Source organism: Alosa alosa, chromosome 1, assembly GCF_017589495.1.
Source record: "Alosa alosa isolate M-15738 ecotype Scorff River chromosome 1, AALO_Geno_1.1, whole genome shotgun sequence".
Taxonomy (NCBI): Eukaryota; Metazoa; Chordata; class Actinopteri; order Clupeiformes; family Clupeidae; genus Alosa; species Alosa alosa.
The window spans coordinates 20268269-20294611 of record NC_063189.1 but is presented as its reverse complement, the minus strand read 5'-3'; the positions used below and the strand labels follow the sequence as shown (position 1 = coordinate 20294611).

The window sequence follows — 26343 nt, the reverse complement described above, 5'->3', positions numbered from 1 at the left end:
GTGATTTTTTTGGAAAACTTCGTTTATGCGTTTGTCTGTAAACTATGGTAAACCAGAGAATGTCTAATAGGAAGAGAATTGGCACTGTCTGGTTACTTCCGGTTTCTGGACTGGTTGCAGTTCCTGCTCAGATTCCACTTGAGGGCACTCGCAGGCGAGTGCAGAATGCATGGAGGTCTATGGAGCTTTACCCCTCAATATCCACTTTTCTCTGGATATAATTTTTTGAGTAGTAATTTGAATGTTGCATTCGCTAGGAGAGGCAAAGAAAATACACACTGTTGATTGTTATATTTTTTTAAGTCACATAAGTCTTCTAAAAAGCCTTTCAAATATGTCAATGACGTCATTCATTAGCACAATGCTAGCGTGATATAGGCAACAACGACCCAACCTGTAAGAAATGAAAAGGACATAAGTACTCGTTCATTCAACTTTAGATATAAAATCTATATTGAACTTGCATAAACTACAATAAAATCTACGATTCTTCCACTACAAGCAGGTGAAAGAGATACATTTAACCGTCTAGCTCCATAGACCTCCATTCAACCTGCACTCGCCCGCGATCACCCCCAGTGGAATTCTAATGGAACTGCAACCAATCTCGATACAATGAGGCTTAATAGGAAGTGCCAAGGCTCTCCGTAGACGGGCTCTGGGTAAACGGAGTTTGGGCAGCCAACGTCACAGTATGCGACAGATGTGCGACCAATGTTTACATTTACATGTTCTCGTGCGACTTCACATTTTGGGGCTGAGGTGATCATGGATGTGCTCAGAATATCGCGTTTATGTTGGTGCAGACCCTTTTTGTCGTATCGACAGAGCCCGTTTACGGAGAGCCGGATCACTCCAGAGCCCGTCTACGGAGAGCCTTGCCACTCCGTATTAAGTCCCATTGAACCGAATTTTGGACGCAGTTCCACTAGAGTTCCACTGGGGGCGATCGCCATGAGTGCAGAATGAATGGGAGTCAATGGAGCTAGACGGCTAAAATTGTCTCTTTCACCTGATTGTCGTTGACAAATCTCAGATTTGATTGTAGTTTGTATAACTTCAACATGGGTTATAGGTCAAAAGTTGAATGAACGAGTACGATGTCCTTTTAATTTCTTACAGGTTGGGTCGTTGTTGCACATAACACGCTAGCATTGTGCTAATGAATGACGTCATTGACACATTTGAAAGGCTTTTAAGAACAATTAGGTGACTTTAAAAAATATAATACTCAACCAAGTGTATTTTCTTTGCCTCCCCTTTCGAATACAATACTCAAATTACTTGAAAAAAAAATATCCCGAGAAAAGTGGATTTTGAGGGGTACAGCTCCATAGACCTCCATGCATTCTGCACTCGTGGACGAGCGCCCTCATGTGGAACCACAGAAGGAACTGCAACCAGTTCAGAAACCGGAAGTTTTCTGAGAGTGGCAGTTCTCCCCTTATTAGACATTCTCTGATCACTCCCTATTAACTCCATTGTACCTGCAATCTGTTGCAGTTCCACTAGGGGCGATCATGAATAAGTGCAAAAACAATGGGGGTCTATGGAGCTAGACGGCTAAATTTGTCTCTTTCACCTGGTTGTCGTTGAGAAATTGAAGATTTGATTGTGGTTTCTGCAAGCTCAATATGGATTATATGTCAAAAGTTGAATGAACGAGTAGTCACGTCCTTTTGATTAGTCACGTCCTTTTGAGTAGTTCATGAGTTGAATGAACGAGTAGTCACGTCCTTTTGATTTCTTACAGGTTGGGTCATTGTTGCCCACAACACACTAGCTTTCTGCTAATGAATGACGTCATTGACACATTTGAAAGGCTTTTTAGAACAAATAAGTGACTCAAAAAATATAATACTCAGCGGTTTGTATTTTCTCTGCCCCCTCTTTTGACTGCAACATTCGAATTTCTGGGCAAAAAATTATATCCTGAGAAAAGTGGATTTGAGGGGTACAGCTCCATTGGCCTCCATTCATTCTGCACTTATTCGTGAGCGCCCTCATGTGGAACCAGAACAGGAACTGCAACCAGTTCAGAAACCGGAAGTTTCCAGAGAGTGGCGGTTCTCCCCTTATTAGACATTCTCTGGTATCGACAACAACTTGCTTTACCGCTGCTATCCGAAGAAGAGAGTACACTTCCGTTTCAGGTGGCTCAGGCAACTTTTTTTAGGATTCTGATTGGTTAAAGTGAGCTTGAGCTTATCGTTAGACTGCCACTGTGGTTTGGCGTGCTCATGACAGCATGTATGTACACGGGTTCGTGTAAACACATTTAAAAAAAAAACGGTCTTGTGTAAATGCAGTTTTATTTGCAAACGTAGATGGCCAGATATTCGTTTAGGAAAATACCCTGCTTCGTGTAAACGTAGTCTCAGAGTAAGTGGTAAACCTCCTACAACAAAAGCCCTATGGTATTGTTTCGTTAGGAGAATGAAGCCATACAGTTCTTCTATTAGGAGATTTACCACCTACTCTGAGTTAACTAACCCAGGTTTGTCACTAAACCAAGTACTTGGAATACCCCCCAGAGCAAAAGTCAAAAGGGTTTGACCAGCCAAACACAAAGTCCAGTTGCTGTATGTGTAACGTGCTTTGCGCTTAGGGTAGCCTACCTCTCAGGATAACAAGTAGCCTAGGATATAGGCCTAGACTATCAGCTTCCCTTATATTCAAGTAGGCTATGTCCCTAATAATTGCAAAGTTCATGTTGTTCATGATGACTCTTTAGAAAATGAACCTTTGGATAATAAATCCAAATGCCTCAATACTATGCAAAAACACAATACAAGAATGTCAATAAATGGAGCAAGTAAGCAAGGGGAAATTCATGCATTCATAAAGTAATGCAGATTAAATGTTTAAAATGTTATTGTAGTGGCCTACATGTTAACCACAGGCTTAGGTCTGCTGTAGATGTGGAAGACTGCCATGTGAAACCAGATAACACACACAAAGGAACTCTCGCTAAAAGCTTAGATCAGTTTGCCTATAAGCCACATGCACACATTAAAGGATTATAACACATGTGGAAGACTTTGTCATGCCCCACTGAACAGGATTAGATTAACATATCCCCTCCTATAGCAGTGTTTCTTAACGGGTCGGGGCCCAAAAGTGGGCCGTGGAACCATTCTGGGTGGGTCGCAGAGCTTGTGGTTAAAAAAGAAAAAAGAAAACGCCCATTTAAAATGCTATAGAGCTGCACAGTCCCGCCCACAGCCGATGCCGGATGTAAAAATTCAATGCAATTTCTCCATTGACAATTGCGGTATAAGCCATAAAAACTTAACTGCACGTGGTAGACTTAAAACCAGCTACGGCTGTACTAAGCGATTGTATAGAGTGTCCCAGTGACTTCCGTTTTACTTCCGCTACAAGGGACCTATCTTTCAAAAAAATATTAACTGGAGTTAATGGAGAGATAACAATTATTTTTTGGTCCAGTTTGAATTGTGCCACGAATTTCACATATGATGTGTGTGAATTTAAAAGATAATTTTTCACGTCAAGAAAGTACTGTTGTTCGATAGACTTCAAAAGTTATGTTGGTTTTGTGCGAATCCGCTCAGTGGACTACATCTCTCGTCTCGAACGATGTAGGCTACGTCACCAATGTAATGAAAAGATAAGATTAGCTATTATGCTAGTTAACGGTTGCATCTTGCTGCCTGCTATGACTTAACAGTATCTAATGTACAGTCTATGGACGAATACAACTTACCTGATGTGTTTAATCCTCTGGCTCATGGTATTTTCATCGGCAAGGAAAGCCCAATTAAGACCTGTTGCTGGTATGCTTGTACAATCTGTGAATGTGAATGAGCTAACGTCACTAGCGCGACTGATGGGTTTGTAGTCGTTGGAATTACGATCTTTCACAATGTTGTAATTCAATAGTTATGAAACAAACTGCAAATGTCTTTACATGAAAAATTGTCTTTAAAATTGACAAACATCATATGGGTAATTCAAGGCACAAGTCAACCGGGACCAGAAAATCATTTCTTTTTCGCCATAGACTGGCGTTCAAATTGTTTTGAAAGATAGGTCCCATGGAGGCAAATGGAGGTGGCGTCACTGGGACACTCAATTGAGATCTTCCTTTAATTAAAAACTCTGCAACTAGGTCTTATCACCAGTTGGGTTTTGTGACAATCGTCATGGGGACACATGAACTGATGCTGGGAGGTGCTCAGCGTGGATGTGTGTGCTTGGCAACATGGATACAGCTGGTATAGAGAGGGTTAAAGCGGAGCGAGAGGCGCAAACGTTCGACAATTTCCGCGTTCGATTATTGCAAGGGGGAGGGGGGAAAATCCCCCTTAATGCAGACCAGAGTAAACCCTCGCTGCACTAATGTCAATGGAGACTTGTGGAATTTTACCAATAAATTGGTCATTATGTCTTTCTGGATTTGTTGAGGGTTTTTTGGAAAATTTTGTCATAATCTGTAAGTGTTTGGGATCATTTCAAGCCTAAAAGTGTAATTTTTTTGCGTTCGGATTTGTAATAAAATAACTTAATATCAGACCGTTGCTCTATCTTGCTAGTAATCAAGGATCTTTGCTCTATATCAAAGATCCTTGAATACTAGCAAGATAGAGCAACGTAATTCGTTACTATGGGAGCAAAATGGGACAGTTCTGGTCTGCATAAGTGGGAGTGTCACCTTACGTCACTAAATAAACTTTCTCTCTTAATAAGCAATTAGAACAGATAAACATAATTGTGTTCACAGTATTATTGTCTATAATCATGTATGATACCAGTGAATCATTCTTTAGGACATGATATGAATAATTTAATTAGTCATGTGAACCGAGCTAGCTAGCTAGCTAACGCTAGCTTAAAATGCTATACAAGTGGATGGGAGTAGCTATGGCAATAAAGTTGAAGAGTTGAAGGACTTCGTTGAAGGACTTCGCTTAAACTTAATATACTGTTGCAAATTCACTTGAGTATAAACTATCCACTTTAACTAATGTCAATAATGTTATTCAGCTAGTTGTCATTTCAAAGAAATTACACTTCTCTGTTTAAAATGTTACCTTAGCTAAGAGGCTAGCTAGCATGCTAACAACCGGACAATAACTGGCAGCAGCATGGTCTGATATTAAGTTATTTTATTACAAATCCGAACACTAAAAAATTACACTTTTAGGCTTGAAATGATCCCAAACACTTACAGATTATGACTAAATTTTCCAAAAAAACCTCAACAAATCCAGAAAGACATAATGACCAATTTATTGGTAAAATTCCACAAGTCTCCATTGACATTAGTGCAGCGAGGGTTTACTCTGGTCTGCATAAAGGGGGATTTCCCCCCCTCCCCCTTGCAATAATCGAACATGGAAATTGTCGAACGTTTGCGCCTCTCGCTCCGCTTTAACCCTCTCTGCTATGGACCCTTTCAAGAGAGTTCCATTATCAGCATCATAGTTGGCCCCACAAGACTTCCTTTTTAACATTCCATATGTTATCTTAATGTAGAGGAAGTAGATTGGGGCCCAAATAGAACGTTCGAGCATTGTTTTTGTTTACCTTGTTGAAAGGGTCACCAAGAGTTCATGGGGCACTAACCTTGTTTTGAGATAAATGCCTTTTATTCGCGATCTCTTGGATAAGTACTTCATTCAATCCTGAACAATCCCACATACACGATGATAAATATAAAATTCAATATCAAAACACTATTATTTACACGATTACTCCTGAAATAACTGTGTGCATGTGACATCACAGGTTTGGGCGCTAAATCTCTAACTGATCAATACGGCAATTTGCTTAACTGGCTTACATATTTTTGTAATAACGGAAGGTGATGTAAACCGCGTGGTGATAACCTTTATGTCTGGATAACTGGTGTTGTGCTTCTACTCACATGAAGAGCTGGCAGTAAGTGTTAAGTGACAATGCTAACCAGGCTAATAAACAAACCATGCTACCTGAGTAACGTCGAAGGGTAAAGTCACGTGGCTTTTTTGTAGTTCGTTTATGAAACAAAAGGAGCAATTTCGATTTCTTTTTAAATAAGGCAAAGTAGGGTCTGACATTTTCACAGTTAGAAGATTATTACTGTATAGACACTGAAAAATATTTTTGGTGGATAAGATCGCTGATTTGGCTTCACAGTATTTTTTTAAAAATAGGTCTATGGGACTTAACATTGGAGCTGCTCTTCGATAGGAACGCAACCACTTGGGGCGCTGGTGACAGGTGACATGTCTGAGAATGTGTGCGCTACACAAGAAGTGTGAAGGATGGAAGATGATGAATAAACTGAACTGAATAAAAAGGCCTAGCCTAAATAATTAAAGAGTAAGACAAAACAAATAGCCTATAGCCTAATGAAACATGTGGATTGATGCAGTATCTTTGCAACATTATTAGCCTACATAACCTGTCACCATGGCCTAGCCTATGCCTACGTTTGCAAATCGGAGAACATTTTAATTTGATTCACAATGAAACGTTACATTTAATTTACATGTTGACAATGAAAAGTTTTGGTTGTTGTTGGTGGCGTTATTGCATCCCTTATGCCTACAATGAAAAATTGTTCCCTCGCTATTGGAAGCTCCTGTAGCCGCATATGCATGTCAAAACATCGCGACGTGAAATGCCACAAAAAGGGTTTGTGAATAGGTCTGAGTTAGGAGTCCTCTCGACTTTTAAGCTGTCCCAGACTTAGGTGCTACTTTTAGGTCTAAAATGCTTTGTGAATTACTTTTAGTGAAAACAATTATAAGTCCTAAAGTTAGGAGTGACACGCCCATTATTTTTAGGAGTTGCTCCTAAATTCGCCAGTTAGGAGTTACTTTTAGCCTTTAAATTCTTTGCATTTAGCAAATGTTATTTTGAAGTGTTAAAAACTGTTGAATTTCCGAACAAAAGTGGTGATAATTGGGGGTTACGATAATGTTATTTAGCCTACATGATTTCAGCTTTTCCTCTTGAGCATGAAGATAACATTTGTGCCATAAATTCGTAGCTTCATAATGCATGCTTCGTATCCAAATGTCTAGCACATAGGCCTGCAGTTTATTCATTTTTAGCTTTGAACGGACAGATCACAAAAACATGAGATGTCTCCTGTACCACACGGGAAATTCAGTCAGCTTTTCTCTGCCAAAAGTTAACAATTTTCAAGCACTATGCGTCTTTCTTTCAATGTCTTGTTCAATGGCTCCGAGTTTGCTTGTCCTCCGAGTTCGTCCCTAACGACGGTTGTTGGGGACCTGAAACCGAACTAGCCCTCATTGTCAGGAAGGCTTCTTATCCGGCTGCAACAGCTGGGCTCAGACTTTCTCAGTCAGTTGTGATGGAATCAGTAGGGGAAAGGGTGTGGTGCCGAGAGAGTCGAGGACGCGCAGGTTAAAAATGGTGTAGATAAGTTTAATTATGTTGTTGTGTTGTACAAAAGGTTACTGGGTCAGCCTTTCATTATTTTGGATAAAATGGTAAAGGCGGATTATCTGGCCACTTAAGTGTCTGCAAAATGAATAAATGTAGGTAAATCTGACTTGGGAATAGGCCTAGCCTACCAGGTGCAGTAGGTCTATCCTTTAAGAAAAATAGGTCAACAATCTAATTTTGCAGAACTTGTACACATGTACACAATTCTCAGATCTAATATCACAAATCTATCACATTCTTTAGATAAAAATATTCAATATCTCATTTTCTTGTTCACCATCACCATATCTAAACATCCTCTCTACAAATCTCTAGTTCATTATAATAATAATAATAATAATAATAATAATAATAATAATCTTTATTTATATAACACTTTTAAAAACAAAGTTACAAAGTGCTGTACAATATCAACATAAATGAAAATGCAAATAAGACATAATAATATAACAATCAAATAATATATACTAATTCAATTAGAACTTAACATAAATTTGAAAAAGGAAAATAAACTTACACTGAAATAAAACTTACTGAAATAAAACTTGACACTGAAATAAAACTTATACTGAAATAAAACTTGACACTGAAATAAAACTTACTGAAATAAAACTTGACACTGAAATAAAACTTAATAAACTTAACACAAAATGAAGTATATTACTTTAACAAAACTAAGGAAGGCTTGCTTGTAAAGATGAGTTTTAAGGAGGGATTTAAAAGAGCATACTGACTTGGCTGACCTGATTTCATCAGGCAGGTCATTCCAGAGCCTAGGTGCCCTGACACTAAATGCTCTCTCCCCTTTAGTTTTGAGATTGACCTAGGAATAGTTAGGAAACCACTACCAGATGATCTTAAAGTACGCACAGGTGTATAAGGTACTAGGAGATCAGATATGTAATTGGGAGACAGGCCATGTAGAGCTTTAAAAGTAATCAGAAGAATCATTCCATGTAAATGCACTGTGGTGTAATCCGTGACTAGTGTAAGTCCAGCTGGTAGTGGTGGTGACGTACTCTGTAGAATGCTTGTTCCAGGAGGGATCGCTCAGTGCCTGGTGTGCAGAATCCTTCGGTGATGCCTACACAGCGGAAGCCCAGGGCTTGGTAAAGGCGGTGCGGTGCTGCCGTATATGTCGTGGTACCCAGGACTACTGAGGTAGTAGCTGATGAAGAGGAGTGGGCATGAAGACGGGCAAACCTGAGGACCTGCTGGCCAAGTGCAACCCCAACCCGCTGGCGCTGAAAGTGGGAATCCACAGACATGCGGTTCAGCTCCATATTGCCATCCTGAAGGCAGTGGACTGCAACCAGCCCAACTACTGTCCTTCCGATCTCCGCAACCCAGAGATAGTGCTCTAAGATTTGGGAGAGCAAGTAAGCACATATCATCATGCTTGCACATTCTACTGTATGCCATTTCTCTACTGAAGCGTATTTCCCAACTCTTTATCTTTCAGACATTACTACCCTGTATGTTACATAGGTTTCTATGCTATACAATATACAACATAATGTGTACAGATGTACTGTGAATATCTAGAAGACATACAACAGTTAAATAAGGACAGTTGACAAAGTTATTTCACCGGAGGATTCCATGTAGTTCTGGTCAATGTCATGCATGTCCTGCGCCCGTTCCAGGTACCCATTCACCACTTTCCAACTGTAGTAGTATCGCACACCCAACACTAGTGGCAGTATGCAACAGGCCAACCATATTGATCCAGTGAACACATAAAATGTCACTGAAAATGAAGCAAGACATTGACAGATGAACAAAAATAGAAATAAGAAAGTAGAAGTAAGAAATGTTATTTGAATGAATAATGTTAAAATAAATGACATTACATTATATGAAGTTATTAATTACACGGCTCTTCAGAGTGCTGCAGGAAGTTCCATTCACATGAATGGGCCTTCCCAACAGAGAGGGTTCAAGCGGAGCGAGAGGCGCAAACGTTCGTCAATTTCCGCGTTCGATTATTGCAAGGGGGAGGGGGGAAAATCCCCCTTTATGCAGACCAGAGTAAGCCCTTGCTGCACTAATGTCAATGGAGACTTGTGGAATTTTACCAATAAATTGGTCATTTTGTCTTCTGGATTTGTTGAGGGTTTTTTGGAAAATTGTGTCATAATCTGTAAGTGTTTGGGATCATTTCAAGCCTAATAGTGTATTTTTTTAGTGTTCGGATTTGTAATAAAATAACTTAATATTAGACCATGCTGCTGCCAGTTACTGTCCGGTTGTTAGCATGCTAGCTAGCCTCTTAGCTAAGGTAACATTTTAAACGGAGAAGTGTAATTTCTTTGAAATGACAACTAGCTGAATAACACTACTGACATTAGTTAAAGTGGATAGTTTATACTCAAGCGAATTTGCAACAGTATATTAAGTTTAAGCGAAGTCCTTCAACTACTAGTCACTTGTTAGCGCATAGCTGTATTGCCATAGCTACTACCATCCACTTGTATAGCATTTTAAGCTAGCGTTAGCTAGCTAGCTAGCTCGGTTCACATGACTAATTAAATTATTCATATAATTTCCTTAAGAATGATTCATTGGTATCATACATGATTATGGACAATAATACTGTGAACACAATTATGTTTATCTGTTGTTATTGCTTATTAAGAGAGAAAGTTTATTTAGTGACGTAGGGTGACACTCCCACTTATGCAGACCGGAACTGTCCCGTTTTGCTCCCATAGTAACGAATTACGTTGCTCTATCTTGCTAGTAATCAAGGATCTTTGTTCCCAACGTTCGGGCCTATGTTAAGTAAGGGATAATGTATAGAACGCCGGTCATTATGGGGAAAATAAGTCCCGACAGGGCGAACCGGATCCCGACGCGCCAGCGGAGGGGTCTGTTTCGACCTGAAGGGACTTATTTTCACATAATGGCCGGCGTTCTATACATTATCCCGCTTATTATACGGCTACCTGCCAAAACGAAAAAATAAACTCCACGATATGTCTCTTTACACTTATTTGTTACCGTTTCGTCGTGGCTTTTGCTGAGAAACAAATAGTTCGCAACACACGCTGAACTTGAATCAAACACATCTGATCAACTGTCTGCTTTCACTTTTGAATGAAGTTCCAATGCAAGAAGTGACCGGAATACTTGCGGAGTGGTATGATCAGCAGCACAAAACCCGTTGCCATTGACAGCGGTAATTATGTTTGCAGCGGTAATAGCAAAGATCCTTGATTACTAGCTCCGCTTGAACCCTCTCTGGTAATAGAGTCCCAAAGTGTGACGTAGCGTTTCCATGACGGTAGAATCACTGGATCTAAACAAACCTTCGAAGTGGCATAAATAGCATTGAATGTAGACATGTGGCATCATTTCTAGCTAATAAAAATAAATATATCCATTTAAACGTGTTTTACCTGCTAGGCAGCAGCTTAGCCACATAACACGAATTCCATGGCAGGTGTAATAGAAAGAAAGAAAATTCCAGTGGATATTTCACGTCTTCTCAAAGACTGGCGGCTGTTAAGAGCAACGTTTTTTGCCAAAAAAATAAAGGCAAAACACGTCCGTGAATTTAAGGATTTTAACCGCATGCTGTGAAGTTACATGCAGGTCTCTTTTACGGAGAAAACCCATGCTAAAATAAAACTCTGTAGTCACGAATTTGATCGTGTTGGTATGAATATATGTTGTAGTATGTGATTCCTACAGTGTAAAAAAAATATACTAACGTCTTAGAAACGTTGTAAAATTATTGAAATAGATTAAGAAAGCCACCCTCTTGGTGCTTCTTGATCTGAGTGCAGCATTTGACACCATTGACCATAACATCCTATTAAAACGCTTGGAGGATGAAGTTGGTCTCCAGGGTTCTGTTCTGCAATGGTTCTCTTCTTATCTTAGTGATAGATCATTTTCAGTTAGTTTAGGCAATTTCTCCTCTTCCTCTGCCCTTATAAAGTGTGGTGTTCCTCAGGGTTCCATTTTGATGACTACCGGCGGACAATACATTATCCCTTACTTAACCTTTCTGCCAACAGAAGACTTGAAAGATAAATAACTTAGCCTACCTGTTATAGCAGAGTACAGGAGTTGACTTTCCGGGTGATGCAGTAAGCCACGGAAAGCAGTGTCAGTCACCATTTCCATCATACCCTCATGGAAGATGCGCAGGACTTCTCTATTATCTGAAGGAGTATACCTACGAACAACCACTGTTCTATCCTCTTTCAAGATTGCATAAGGCTCATGTCCCATTGTTTTCTTATCTAAGGCTGTCATGCAGGGGAACTTCTTTTACTAAATGAATGGTTGTCAGATGGATCGCAGATGAAGCAACAATGGGCTAATTGCACAATCAGTCACAATCGCTTCCGCGGTTTTTTTCGGTGTGGGTGTCATGATGAGTATGCTACCTGAGTAGCAATGTAGTAAAGACGGTGTGCTTTATCTAGATTTCATTCACATTAGCTAATAGTGAGGTTAACTTTGACAGTGTTGTCTGTGAACCGTAATGTTATGTCTAACTAACGTTAACTCACGTGAGGTAGTTCAATCGTGTAACGGCTGTTTAGCTTGCTGCTACTTGTAGGATGTGTTGACGTGAATGATGCATAGCAGTTGATACACAGGTTATCACCAATGACCCATAACGCTAACAACTTAATCTGTTATTTTATAGTGTCCAATAAAGACAGGATGACAGGGCAAGTTGGCGTCAGATCATTGTGCTACAGGTCTATGCTGAAGTCTGAGATGCCACATCGTTTAAGTGTAAGCAGGAGCTCCAGCTTTATTCATCCTAACCCTCCCCCATGTTGCCTAATGTTAATGTAATGATAGTTTTGTATGTAATGAATGTAATCAACATTGAATAGGGTGAGAAAGTTTATGGTCTAAGCATTCAGCAGTTTAGGTTTTTGCATATGTTAAATAACACCACGGTTTTCTTTTTTTTTTTTAAAGCAGGCTGACTTCTTTCTTTCTCTTTCTTCTCAGATTACACTTGGTGATTCAACGCCAGTGGTAATGACACAGAAGACATGTTCCTGTGTGGCAGGCACTGCTTTATGCAGCCACATAGTGGCCCTGCTTTATCAAACGGCACACTATTCACAACTTGAAATACCAGTGGTACCCCCTGTTCATAGCTGCACAGAGTCAGAACAGCAATGGCACAAGCCAAGAACTATGGTAATTTTAAGGAGATTGAAGTTTTTTTTCATTGATCATTGCTTTGATTTGAAGTGATCCCACTCTCAGTAATTGTATTTGTCTGATAGGGTGTGAAGCCTGGACCCATCAACGCCATGGTCTTCACCAAGCCAGTACCAAAGCGAAGGGTACAGACTGGAGTAAGGTAATAAGAGATGATTTCCCCCCTAGGAAATAATCCCAGGTCCAGGCATAATTGATCACCACACCTGTAGATATATCTAAATCCCATGTGCCACACCCAGTGCGATACTCCTCCAAGTGGCTTAAATAAGTAATAGCTGAATAAGTCTTAATAAAAGGTAGATATAAATTGCTTGTACAATCAACATTGCTTGATGACATCGGATATTCGCCAATTATGCTTATTGGTCCAATTCTTCATCAATGCGCTCATTAACTCCTTACCAATTTTCTGTGTGGTAAAGGGTAGTCTTTAAGTTTTCATCAACAACACCTTTATTGTCTGAAAACAGTGTAGAATGTCATTTGATAAAGGAAGTTGTTGCCATTTTTTCATTAAGCTGTATTCCTCCCTTATTAACACGATGTATCTATATATTTTTAGGAGTGGATTCTACAGAGGCCTGGTCGGTCCATTACCTGATCCCTGCATGTTCCGAATATCAGAAGCATACAGTCGCTTTAGCCTTGAGGATCAGCCACTTGTAACCACCATGAACATGAGGTCTGACCAGCCCCTTGTGGAAATTGGCATCGGGTTAGTGCAAAAGGGAAGTGTATTGTCCTATCAACAGCCTGCACAGAAGACCCGGTACATCACACATATTCATGACACGCCACCAACACCACACTTGCCGCTGGATGGACATGATTGCACACCATCAGATTGTGCATTTGTATGTACCAAGGAGCAGCAGCTTCACCTAAACAGTTTGTCCGTGTCCATGGAAATGGCAAACAAAATTGAAATAGCTACACGAGAACAAAGTTGTTGCCCTGAATGGTTTGAGCTCCGAAAGCCGCGGGTGACCGCCTCTAGGTTTCGGGAGATCTGCCATGTCAAAGGCCAGAGCTCTGCTGAGTAAGCTTGCAGACCGAATATTTAAGGGAACAAGACAAACGGCAGACATGAAGAGGGGGGCTGAGATGGAGTCAGAAGTGGCAGCTGAATATAGTAAGTTAGTCCATGTCAACTATGCACCCAGTGGTCTAGTTATTCATCCAACCACCCCCTGGCTTGCTGCTTCTCCAGATGGTGTTGTTTATGATCCAAACGCAAACCCCCAATTCGGCCTTGTTGAATTCAAATGCCCTAATGTCAAAAACTTTGTAGACTGCAAATACGTAAAAATTGAAAATGGTTCCCCATCCTCACAGGGATGCAGTGGTGCGATTTTGTTGTGTGGGCACAGGAGGACTATCTTGTGCAACGGATTTACATAGACACTGAGGTGCAAAAATCAATCAGAGAGAAAGCTGATTATTTCTTTTTCTATGTCTACATGCCACGATACCTACAAATGAAAAATGAGCTCTAAAAACATGATCAAAATATAACTTATTCAATCCAATACAAATAATCATCATAAAAAAGAAAAAAAAAATAGACCAATATATTGTAATAGTTGTTCATTTTTACAAATCCAATGTATTATAACTGTTCATTTTTACAAATCTATACAAAGGGGCTTAATGATTGTTGTTCATTTTTACAAATCTATACAAAGGGGTTTAATGACTGTTAATTTTTTACAAATCTATGCATGGCTTACTGTATCCAGCTGCCACTTCTGACTCCATCTGCCACTTCTGAGTTGTTCATTTTTACAAATCTATACAAAGGGGTTTAATGACTGTTCATTTTTACAAATCTATACAAAGGACCCTATTGATTGTTGTAATGTACTGTCACTGCCTCTGTATAATCCACTCCTAAAAAATAACACTAATTATTGAGTCAAAGACATGATGGACAAAAATATGGTTCAAATGTGTTATAGATTTTTTTTGTAAACAATAAATAATGTATATATATTAGGTAGGTAGTTTTGCAATTTCAGAGAAAATTTTTTTTTATTTATGTGATATTCATGCGTAGAGTACCCACTGTTTTACTTTTGAACTAATGTATGTTATACTATTGTGATGTATCTAATTTTACATTAAAATGTATGTACAAGTAATATTATTTCTGTGTTGACATGATATGTAGTTATTTATTTAAGCCAGGCCTTCACTAATGCCTTGTTCTGATAATTAGATAACAGACATGCCACTGTGAACATTTGGCTGATATTTACAGTCTGAGTTAGTGGAATGATGCCATCGAAGAACTTGTTTTCTTTGATCCTCCTGATTACTCTTTCCACGTGTACTCTGAGACGTGCTATGGCTTGTGTTGCAATTACATGATGTGTAGGCATCTGACTCTTCCTGGACAAAAATGGTGGACAGTACACCTTGCAATTCACACAGTCGCTAATTAAGAAACCCTTGTCCACCATCACTGCCATCTCCTCTGTATGTAGCTCTGCTAGCCCTGATCTTTTGAACAACTCTTTATCACTCACTGACCCTGCATATAATGAGGAGACAAAAGTCACTGCACCATGTGGAGCAATGACTTTTGTAGCGTGAGTACATTTCACTCTGCAGCAACAGTGAGGACGGAGTCTGGCATTTAAATTCAGTGCAATCTATGATCACCTGTGTGTCAGGGAAGTCGCTGAAAACTGCTGGGAGATTTGCCTTAACTTCCTCAGGTGACAGCCAAATGCATACAGACCCAAGGAGGGTGTATAGGTAGTTTGTCCATGATGACACTACTCTGCTGACTGTCGAGGAATGAATTCCAAACCGATGTCCTAAGTCTCTCTCCTTCAGACCAACAGAAAGATGGACAAGGAATAGGAAGAACTCATCTATTGGCTGCAGTACCTGCCTCTGTGGATTTGATAGACATATTGTAAATTTGTCTCAATCCACAAACCCAAATGGCTGACTTAACATAATAATAATAATAATAATAATAATAATAATAATAATAATAATACATAGTGTTTATAGCCTAGCTATTAAAGCTAACTCTGACACCTACCCCTGACACACATGAACGGGTCACCTCTTCATTTTTCTTAGCTGCTGCTCTGGCTCTTGTGATTCTAACCATTTTGTGGACTGATGGCTCAGTGAGCCACCAGAAGGCCATTGAATGATCATAACTTGGGAATCTAGTGGAGCAAAAATACATTTGATTGATTTTACATGTAAATATGTACTTTATAATTTTTATAGACGAATAGGCCTAAACTAATTGGCCTAGTGTATGTTTATCCTCTGTTGAGGTTTTTGTAGGGTGGGGGTTAAAGGAAAGGAGGACGTTATTATGCCTGCCATCGGTACCAGAAGACTGAAAATATTTGCAATCTGCATAGCTTCTAGCCTACCTAGTGTAAAACCGTATATCCTCATCGGATCCTGCAAACCGCTGCAGTCCGAAATTTCGCTGCAGCCGTAATTCTTGCAGCTGCTTTTTTAACTCCTCCACTTCACATGCCAAATCCTCGTTTGCCGCACAGCTCAAATCTAAAGACGACGGCTCTGGAATAGCACAGTAATCATGATCGGCTGACACTTCGGTGTCTGACTCTAAAGGAAGAGATAACTCCGGTTCCTCTGGCCTTTCTCTCCTCTCCCACACACTGGGTCGTGTTGTGAGCCTGTAGGCATTCCACTCAAAGAGCATAGGTATTGCTCCTTTAGCCAGACGTCTTCGACCTCCTTCTTTTGGCTCAACTAGGTCGCTTTCCATGAAGTGTCTGCTGCAGACCTTAGTGTGGGATGTTATATTAAAACTATCCCGACGAATGTTTGCCACCCACCTTCGTCGCAGATCGGGCTGGGTTGGGAAACTATGAAAGCTTAAGACGTAAATACGTAACAAAGCCGAGTGCAAGTAGCGAATTCTGAGTTAGAATTGTATCATTTGAAAAAATATTTCATAAAATATTTGAGGAAAATACAGATGCCCTGTTGAAAGAAACTAAGGAAATACTCTGTTATAAATGCAAAGCCAATCAGCATTTCAGCCAAGGTGAGCCAACAGTGCAAGTTTCCATTCCATACTGTCAGAAGAGTGCATTTCTGTTGAAGATTGCCTGGTGCCTGATGCTTTTGGCTGCAGCATGGTAAGCCACACCCCCTGGATATTTCACAGTTTTAAAAATGAACGTTAAGGGTGGTTTAAAGGACATGTTTGTGCATACCCGTAGCCAGCCAGTCAAAGGCGATAGGCCTATAGGCCAATGGAACGGAATTACCCTATAAGGCAGGGGTCTCAAACTCAAATGAGCTGGGGGCCAATTCTACCAACGTCATCTGATTGGAGGGCCGGCTATATCTGAAAATACAATGTTCTTTTTTTCAAATACCACACAAAACTGCAAACAGAAAGTGCAAGTGTTTTTATCTAGTTTTAGACACCTGTGCTAGCAACCTTAGCTTATAAATAAAATAATGATAAAATAAATATTAATACAAATTATAAAATAAATAAAAACATTAAAAAAAATTCCGGAATTGGGCAGGACGCGGGCCGGATTTGGCCCGCGGGCCGGGTGTTTGAGACCCCTGCTATAAGGGCATGAGAGACAGAAGAAGAACCTGAACAACTGGAACAGCAGTCGGGTAAACTTTGTTCAGTTCATTATGTTCTTTGTCCCAAAAGTGCAATTTGTGTACAGCAGGAATGTATCACATAAAAAAGGAACACACACACACACAGACATACACATATTCACACACACACACACACACACACAATATGCACACTAACTCTCACACCCCATGCAGATACACACACACACACCATATACACAGACACACACACATACACATATTCACACACACACACACATATTCACACACACAGACAAACACACAATATGTACACTAACTCTCACACCCCATGCAGATACACGCACACACACCATACTGTTGTGCCTGCCCGGCTCAAGGCAAACACAACATAAAAGGGGAGACCACACGCTGCTCAAAATTAAGAAGATATTTATTAAATAAATGAACTATGTACAAAAGTCAGTGAATGAAGAGTAAAGCAAGACTGTAGTGTATGTCAGCATAGTGAGGTGAAGTGCAAAACCAAAAGAAAAGAACAGGGCGCAACGACAGCACCCCGCAACTCTGGAACCAGCAGTCAGCGGAAGCGGAGAGGGAGAGAGAGAGAGAGAGAGATTGAAGCAGGCTCCCGGGACCCGCTTATATCCTGCCCTAATCGGTTGGCACAATTAGCCCACGCCATTCTCCCTGTAGGCCACACACAGAACAGCAGCAGAGCCAACACAGACAAAGAGCAAGAAGCGCGACAAGATCCAGCACTGACCAGCTGGGGTGTCACAATACACTAACTCTCACAGTTACATGCAAACATACACTCGCGCGTACAGGCATACACCCTCAGGGTTCTATTTTACCGAGCCGAAGCTCCTGGTAAATAAACAATGTTAACATATTTTTCATATTGTTGCCATTGTCTCAGTGTTCATATCAGTGTGGAAAGTCCTGTCAGAATACCCTTATTTTAACAAAAAAACTATTTGAGCAACCTTTAATTGAGTATACGCATATTATCCCCGGTCACAATTGTGACCGATAATAAAACACACTTTTTCCATCTACTTTTCTACATTTTTAAAAAAATAATAATTCTTGATTATTTCAAAGGGTTGCTAATAACACATGATTTGCATATTTGCATGTCTGGGAAAATTATGGGCTTAAATGGGTTAATAATAATAATAATAATAATAATAATAATAATAATAATAAAGATAAATAAAGGGGGGTCACTATATATACATGGGCTATCACCTCCTCTTAGCAGAGACTCTTAGCTGAGTAGGGGCAGCCGTGGCCCACTGGTTAGCACTCTGGACTTGTAACCGGAGGGTTGCCGGTTCGAGCCCCGACCAGTGGGCCGCAGCTGAAGTACCCTTGAGCAAAGCATCTAACCCCTCACTGCTCCCCGAGCGCCACCGTTGAAGCAGGCAGCTCACTGCGCCGGGATTAGTGTGTGCTTCACCTCACTGTGTGTTCACTGTGCTGTTTGTGTAATTCACCGATTGGGTTAAATGCAGAGACCAAATTTCCCTCACAGGATCAAAAAAGTATATATACTTATATATAGTTGATTGCCTGAATAGAAAGAGGAATAAAACAGTTTTTGTATCTGTGTTTAAAACCCTTTAACTGGCATATCATGGTATGTGATGTGATGAATTTTTTTTTTGTTTTATCTTGCTCTATTAGGCTGTAGTATAAAAAAATCTGTGATTTATTTTTTCAAAAGACCCTCCTAGTTAGCTAATGTTAAAGAAGCCCTATGCAGGTCTGGTTATTCCTTTGCTGTTTCTAGGTTTTCGCCTGATTTGGGCTTGCATTTTTCACGACATAGCTCTCCCTGCAGCTTCCTAAACCCCCACTAACTAGCGAGCTAGCCATCAAGAAACCAAGCTAAACACATACAGGGCTCACAATAAAACATTCGAGCAAACACATTGTTCAAGAGACTATCAAACCACATTACAAAAACGAACTTCACCCAAGGGTAGGCTACTTACAATTTCAACAGCAAGTCGGGGTCCGTTTTGCAGTCTTCTTAGAAACTACAATCTGACTACATTTTCGAGGCGAGAATGGATACTTCCGCTGAGTTACATCCGGATGTATTCTGACCGCGACCAGAAAGTTGCATATTCGGTTTTTCCGCGGAGAAGCACTAGGGGGACACGAAGCACCCACCAAACGACCCAAAAGTGTTGTAGAACCATCAGAACGACTCTCAACCTGCATAATTAAGGTAATTTTTGCTAAAATTGTTGCATAGGGCTTCTTTAAGAGCCATGTTCTCCATACAGAGGGTGAGTGGTGTCCTTGCAAACAGACATGGCTTTTTTAAACATCTGTTTGTTTAAAGTAATGCTAATGAACGTGTAGATATACTGGAAGTAAAAATCGGAGCAGCATAAAGTTTATAGCTATTACTACATCTGTGCTGCTCCGAATTTTTACTTCCAGTATATCTACACGGTCCGCTCTTCGTCTGATGCACCAGATGTGATGCTGCAGAAGCGCGGTGGATCCACTCTTTTGTGTAATGCTACTTAACTTCACACCCACTATCTTGCTGGCCATATTTACCATTTTTAAAAGTGCATTTTTGTCCTTGATAGTGAGGTTTCCATATCAGCAGATGATAGAAAATGCCAGGACAGCCTCAATAAAAGCTCTGTAAAACAAAATCATTAATGTTTTGTCCTCGAATTTGGCAAGTTTCCTGAGTGCAAAGAGTCGTTGTTGGTTTCTCTTACACACAGCAGTGTTCAGGTAGAATTTAAGACGGTGCCCAGCTATTTGTAGTATGGCATCATGTCTACGTATGTCCTGGCCCTTGATAACACTACAGGGGGCATTGGGAGGACGTCTGGAATCAATTGACATATCCTTAGTTTTTGTGATGTTAAGATGAAGGAAAGCATTCTCACACCAGGTAATAAAATCATCAATCACTGGACCATGATAATTTTCATGTGCACTGAGTAGGCCAGTGGTCCCCAAACTTTTTCTTCCGAGGGCCAGATTACTATGCCTGGCTCTAAGAGAGGGCCAGAGACTCGGAGTATATCAGTAACCATAAATAGCTTAGTGCTGTGAACAACAGCAGTCTACCTTAGTTGAATATTCCATTACATTTAATCTATAGGCTATTGCAATTTAATACCATTGTTAGCTGTGTTTATATTGCCATCATGCCATATCAGTGTAAAACGTAACTCAAATTAAATAATACTAATAAAAAGACTTTTGCATTCCCCAAAGTATATTTTATTAAAAATGTGTGAACTCTGAAAATGGATTGTGAGCATGCGCGAGTGAGTGAGCAGCAGGTGATGTCGGGTGGCAAACTTTATTAAAATATGGGAGAGTTATAAGTATTTTTTCGCGGATTGAAGGTAGAATTCAATTAAGAAACTTTTGTGATTTTGAATGGGCCAAATTTAAGTTGGCGTCACGCTCCAGTGGCACACTTTGGATCCGATTGTTTGATTGATGGCGTCTGACGCAACAGAGACGCCCGGAGTTTCAAACAAAAAAAAATCTGAGCCCCCAAACAAACGACCTAACTCGGAATTAGACAGCAGTCCGGATAATTCTTTTTCACTTACGCCAGATATGGAGGGAATCTTGAGCGATATAAATGAGAAATTAAAAAAACTTGACAAGTTGGACTCAATGTCGGACGATATCAAAGCTTTAAAAGAGACTGTGATTGCAAATGGGATATCACTGGAGCAGACACGCAAGGATCTTCAGTCTGTGAAAGAAAAGGTTAAGAAGGTGCAGAGGTCTGTCAGAGATGTTACCAGGGAAAACCTCAAGCTGAAGGAGAAAATGCTGGAGATGACCACGCGGTCAATGCGAGACAACTTGATATTCAGCGGTAGCCTATCCCCGAGAAGAAGGATGAGAATGTGAGAGATGTGCTCAAAGCCTTTTTTACCAACGAGCTGGGTATCAAGGAAGAGATTGTTCAGCGGATTGCTTTCCTCAGAGTGCACAGACTCGGACCAGCAAGACCCAAGAAAAGTTCCTATTCGAATGCTGCGGCGGTGGCGGAGCAGGCCAAACCAAGAGCCATCATCGCCTGCTTCGAGCAGTACACGTACAGAGAGATGGTCTTCGGGCTAGGGCCAAAGCTTAAGGGGAAACACTTTGGCATTAACCAGCAGTACCCTGTGGAGATTGTGGACAGACGCAAAGCACTAACTTCCCATATTTAAAGAAGAGAAAAAGGACAAAAAAGAAAAGGGCAGGGTAAGACTTGTTGCTGATACACTCTATATCGACGGCGAATTATACAAAGACATAACAATCACACCTTTTTATTGGAGCCGAATGATGATGATAACTTAGCCTAAATTAAGGTGAATCGAAATTAATTTGAATTGATCTCCCTGGAATAAGTTTTGTTATTGTTGCCACTGACTGACATGGCCTACTCTGTGGTCTTTTAATATGTCAATGGTATGGTATGTTCCTTTTAATTCTTTTTTGTTTTTTCTTGTGTTTTGTTTTCTGTTTGTTTGTGCATACATAACATTTCGTTTTCAGAATAAGGCCACTAAGAATAATAAAACTCTAATGGCAGGAAAGCTAATTAATGATTTAAAGCATTATGAGCCTTGAATCCCTGTGTATTGCCAGCTATAATTGTAATGGACTGGCTAATGACACGAAAAGAAGTGAAATATTTACTTGGTTAGCTGAAAAAAAGGATTTGGATATAATTTGTTTACAAGAATGTCATTCTACTCAGGATGTTGACGAGAGACGAAAATGGAAGGGGTCTATTTACTTTAATCATGGAGCAAGAAACCAAAAAGGAGTATTGATATTGTTTAGAAAGCATCTTGAAACTTGTGTGCATAAAATAGAACGTGATATGGATGGTAGTATAATTATTTTAGATGTTGAAATTGAAAGTAAACGTTTCTGTTTGGCCAATATTTATGCTCCAAATGATAATGATCCAACTTTTTTTGATGTTTATAATATGATTAGAAATTATGATATTCCTGTCATTCAAGCTGGAGACTATAATATTGCCCTCCAACCTTCTAAAGACAGGGCTGGAGAGGGCAGGGACTAGCCTAGAAATCTAGACGCGCCCCTAGCGGCTAGTCTAGCAACTCTCCGTTGGCTTGTTAGCTCCAGAAATCGAAACGTAATCAGGCCAATGAAATCGTGTATAGAGTCGTTAGGTGGGCTTAACATAATGATTGATGGCAGAGTTGCAACGGTTTGGCTTGAATTCCCTGCTACTTGAAAACAAATAAGATGGATGTTGCTGCTGGCGAACAGTGTGACACGAGTTAAGCTTTTATTAAAGTTGGCAAACGTTTGAACTAGCTCCGCTGGTGGGAAACGCATGGGACTCATAGCCCTGCCGCTGTCCTATTGCTTGCAGAGGGAATTTGAAACTGATTATCCCGACCCTCGGACTGAGCACTGCGAACGGTGAGTGCCCAGACCCTACATTTTAATGTGGGTCTGGCTCGTCAGGCTAGACAGGGACTGTTATGGACAGAAAAGACATGCTCTTACATCTATGATGTCTGCAATGGATCTTTTTGATGTTTGGAGATTAAAAAAAATCCAGATTTCATTAGATATACTTGGCGGCTGAATGCTTCTGCAAGTAGAATAGACCTTTTCTTGATTTCTTTCTCTCTTATAGCAAAAGCTATTCAAGTAATAATTGCGGAAAGATTTAGATCTGATCATCATCTTATTATATTAAAATTTAAGTTTGCAGACACTGACAGGGGTAAAAGCTATTGGAAATTTAATCAATCATTGTTAGAAGATGGAAATGTAATTGTTAAAACAAAGCAATTTATCTCAGATTTTTTTCTTTTTAACATTGACTCAGCAAATCCACATATTGTATGGGATACATTCAAATGTGCTTTTCGAGGCCATGCTATAAAGTTCTCCTCATGGAAGTACAAACAAACCTGTAACAGAGAAAGAATTGTATTAAATGAGGTGCAAAACATTAAAAATCGCTTGGATGCAAATAGATCTGATTGCATTGAACAAGATCTCCAAATATTAGACTTAGAATCTCTCTAATTCTTTTTCTATCAGAATAAAATCAAAGGAATTATATATAGAAGTAAAGCTAAATGGATGGAACGGGATGAAAAATGTAATAAGTATTTTCTGCAACTTCAAAATAGAAATTATCCCAGAAAGAATATATCAATCATTTTGAAAGATGATGGAACAAATGTTATTTCAACTAATGGCATCTTGAAAACATTGATGGAGTATTATAATGGGATTTTTAACGAAGAGGCACATCATTCATCTCATCTTTCACTGGCTGAGCATATGGAAATGTATCCCCACCCAGAACTTACCAATGCTCAACAAAAATTATGTGAAGGTCTTATTACTGAGGGAGAGTTATATGATGCCATTTGTTCCTTTCAAAATGGAAAAGCACCAGGTCTAGATGGAATACCAGTGGAGGTATACAAAATATTCTTTATTGAAATTAAAGTCCCTTTGTTGGCATGCTATAACTATTCTTTTGAGATTGATTGTCAATCAAATACTCAGAAAGAAGGTTTAATTTCATTACTTTTGAAACATGATGCAGAGGGCCAGGAAAAAGACCCTGTGAAATTAAAAAATTGGAGACCTCTTACACTCTTATGTTGTGATGCACGTTTTTTGGCCAAATGTTTAGCACTTAGACTAAAGTCATTCAGGACTTAATACATCCTGATTAAACTGTTTTTTTAAAAGGACGCTTTATAGGTGATGACATCAGACGCCTGCTTGAAATAATGGATTATTATGATAAAGAAAAATTGCCCGGCCTGATATTCATAGCTGACTTTGAGAAGGCATTTGATACAATAAATTGGAATTTTATATATCAATGTCTAAATGTGTTTAACTTTGGTGAGCGCTTTATTAAATGGACTCATGTGTTGTATCAAAATCCTTGTAGTAAAATAATTAATAATGGGCACATTTCTGATACAATTATACCCTATCCAAAAGGAGTGAGGCAAGGCTGCCCCCTTTCAGCATATCTATTTATTCTTTCAATTGAAATGCTGGCCATTAGAATAAGAAATAATACAACTATTAAAGGATTAGAAATAAATGGGTTAGAATCAAAGTCTTCCTTTTATGCTGATGATGCTTCATTTTATATTAAACCAGATGTTCTGTCATTAAACTCTCTTATCGCAGAACTGATCCTTTGCTTTACTTTCGGGATTAAAACCAAATTACGACAAATGCTCTATTCTTAGAATTGGATCGCTACAAAATTTAAATCATATTTCCTGTAAGGTGCCTATAAAATGTTCAGATGGATCTTTTAGGGATATATATACCAGAAGATAAAAAACTCCTTGTAAAGATCAATTTTGAGCTAAAATTTCAGAAAATGAATAAGATACTTCAGGCCTGGAGAGGTAAATATCTCTCAATATTTGGAAAGGTAACGGTAATTAATTCATTAATACCGTCACAATTTACATACTTATTGCAAGCCTTACCTTCACCTGATACAATGTTCATAAAAACATACGAAAAAGTAATTTTTAATTTAATCTGGAATGGTAAAACTGATCAAATAAAACGCAAATATGTGTATAATACATGTGACAATGGAGGTTTAGGACTAAAGAACCTTGTGACACTGGATATGGCCTTAAAAGGTGCTTGGATTCAACGATTATATAATAATCAACACTGGTTTTCATCTAAATTATTCATAGCTCAATGTGGCACATCAGTAGGTAAGTTATATCCATTTTTCCAGCTAGGCCAGGAATCAAAAGTAACCCTGAACCAAATTTTCCCTAATCTTTCCCTTTTTTTCAGAAACTCTTTGTCTATGTGGTTTTGCTTTCAGTTCTCTACGCCAAATAACACATTAGCGATTAAACAACAGATATTGTGGCTTAATTCCAATATCTGCATAGATAAAAAACCTGTATATTGGCAGTCATTTTTAGATAATAATGTACTTTTTGTAAATGACCTTTGCTTCAATATATGGAGACTTTTGTCCAAAACTACGGTATCTACAGTTGTTATCAGCAATCCCTTTATCTTGGAAAATAACACTACTTGATTCAAATGCAAACCTAGGTGTCTGCCGTCCGGCTATTAACAATTATAAATGGTTGGGGCATAAAAAAGTAAATTTTGACATGTACCCCTTTTTTTTTTTTTTTTTTTTTTTTTAAATACTGCAATTTCTCCATATTATTTTCAAGACTATTGGGAAAGTATTTTTGATACTCCACTTCCTTGGTTAGATGTCTTTAAGAATCTGTACAAATCATCCTGTTCAACATATGTATGGGCCTTTCAAGTTAAAATTTTCTACAAGATTCTACCAACAAAGAAAATGCTAAAGATTTGGAGAATAAATGAAGACAATATGTGTAGATATCACATATATGGTGAAGAAGAGGAAGACACCATGCATTTGTTTTGGTACTGTCCAGATGTCATGCTTTTCTGGCGCAAGGTGGCAGCTTGGCTGTCTGAGCAAGGAAATGACTTACCAATAACAACAATCAATATAATTTGGGGTTTGCAGGAAGAACAAAATATGCTGTTAAACATTATTGTGCTCCTTGGAAAAATGTTTATTTAAAGAAAAATGCATTACATTGGAACCATTCATCATGTTTCTAAAACACCATTATTTAATGACTAAGAACATGATAAAAAAGAAAAGAAAACCACAATCAGATGATTGGAGAAAATAGCTATCACAAAAAAATGGGATAAAGATCAATCATTTTTTTATTTTCATTTTTTTTTATTCTGATATTTATGGATAAGAATCTATCTGTTGCCACAATGTGTCATACTCTGCTATTTTTCTGTTCTGGCCAGGGACGGATTAAACAAATATGGGCCCCTGTGCACAATATCAAAAAAGGCCCCCCCTCCCCCTGACCGCGACGCACGTTTGCGCGTGCAGCCAGCGCTTCTCTCTTTGCTGTAGCTGTGCAGGCTGGTGCACAGTTGCACACAATGAAAATGTAGTACATTATGTCATATATTATAACTCAGGCACACACAGAAATGAATTCCAGCAGCTGTTTTTATTATTAGGCTGTAATCTCCCTT

General features: G+C 39.3%; 3 protein-coding genes across 3 annotated transcripts; 1 reads left to right on the top strand and 2 right to left on the bottom strand.

Annotated features, from left to right (window-relative positions):
* Positions 1–8002: 8002 nt before the first annotated feature.
* LOC125301446 (N-acetylaspartate synthetase-like) lies at positions 8003–11677 on the bottom strand. The gene is made up of 3 exons (XM_048253848.1): positions 11481–11677; positions 9017–9175; positions 8003–8785 (listed from the first exon to the last, which is right to left on the bottom strand). Exons 1-3 carry the CDS (start codon positions 11665–11667, stop codon positions 8409–8411), a joined length of 723 nt encoding a protein of 240 aa, XP_048109805.1. The 5' UTR covers positions 11668–11677; the 3' UTR covers positions 8003–8408.
* LOC125295862 lies at positions 11677–13673 on the top strand. The gene is made up of 5 exons (XM_048245451.1): positions 11677–11849; positions 12092–12183; positions 12409–12603; positions 12693–12769; positions 13193–13673. The coding sequence occupies exons 2-5, from the start codon at positions 12109–12111 to the stop codon at positions 13671–13673; spliced, it is 828 nt and encodes a 275-aa protein (XP_048101408.1). The 5' UTR covers positions 11677–11849; positions 12092–12108.
* A 1477-nt stretch (positions 13674–15150) lies between these two features.
* LOC125295790 lies at positions 15151–16485 on the bottom strand. Its single transcript, XM_048245322.1, has 4 exons — positions 16035–16485; positions 15686–15818; positions 15374–15531; positions 15151–15163 (listed from the first exon to the last, which is right to left on the bottom strand). The coding sequence occupies exons 1-4, from the start codon at positions 16397–16399 to the stop codon at positions 15151–15153; spliced, it is 669 nt and encodes a 222-aa protein (XP_048101279.1). The 5' UTR covers positions 16400–16485.
* Positions 16486–26343: the final 9858 nt, after the last annotated feature.

Bases quoted from the DNA above. Each gene is read 5' to 3' on its own strand.
- LOC125301446 (XM_048253848.1), bottom strand. From the start codon at position 11,667: ATGGGACATGAGCCTTATGCAATCTTGAAAGAGGATAGAACAGTGGTT. The intron at 9,176-11,480 runs GTAGGCTAAGTT...CTTCATTTTCAG, and splicing joins CCTGTACTCTGCTATAACAG to TGACATTTTATGTGTTCACT. The intron at 8,786-9,016 runs GTGAAATAACTT...CCCAAATCTTAG, and splicing joins GAACTACATGGAATCCTCCG to AGCACTATCTCTGGGTTGCG.
- LOC125295862 (XM_048245451.1), top strand. From the start codon at position 12,109: ATGACAGGGCAAGTTGGCGTCAGATCATTGTGCTACAGGTCTATGCTG. The intron at 12,184-12,408 runs GTAAGCAGGAGC...CTTTCTTCTCAG, and splicing joins AGATGCCACATCGTTTAAGT to ATTACACTTGGTGATTCAAC. The intron at 12,604-12,692 runs GTAATTTTAAGG...TTTGTCTGATAG, and splicing joins GGCACAAGCCAAGAACTATG to GGTGTGAAGCCTGGACCCAT.
- LOC125295790 (XM_048245322.1), bottom strand. From the start codon at position 16,399: ATGGAAAGCGACCTAGTTGAGCCAAAAGAAGGAGGTCGAAGACGTCTG. The intron at 15,819-16,034 runs GTAGGCTAGAAG...TTGCTCCACTAG, and splicing joins GATATACGGTTTTACACTAG to ATTCCCAAGTTATGATCATT. The intron at 15,532-15,685 runs GTAGGTGTCAGA...TCAAATCCACAG, and splicing joins CCCGTTCATGTGTGTCAGGG to AGGCAGGTACTGCAGCCAAT.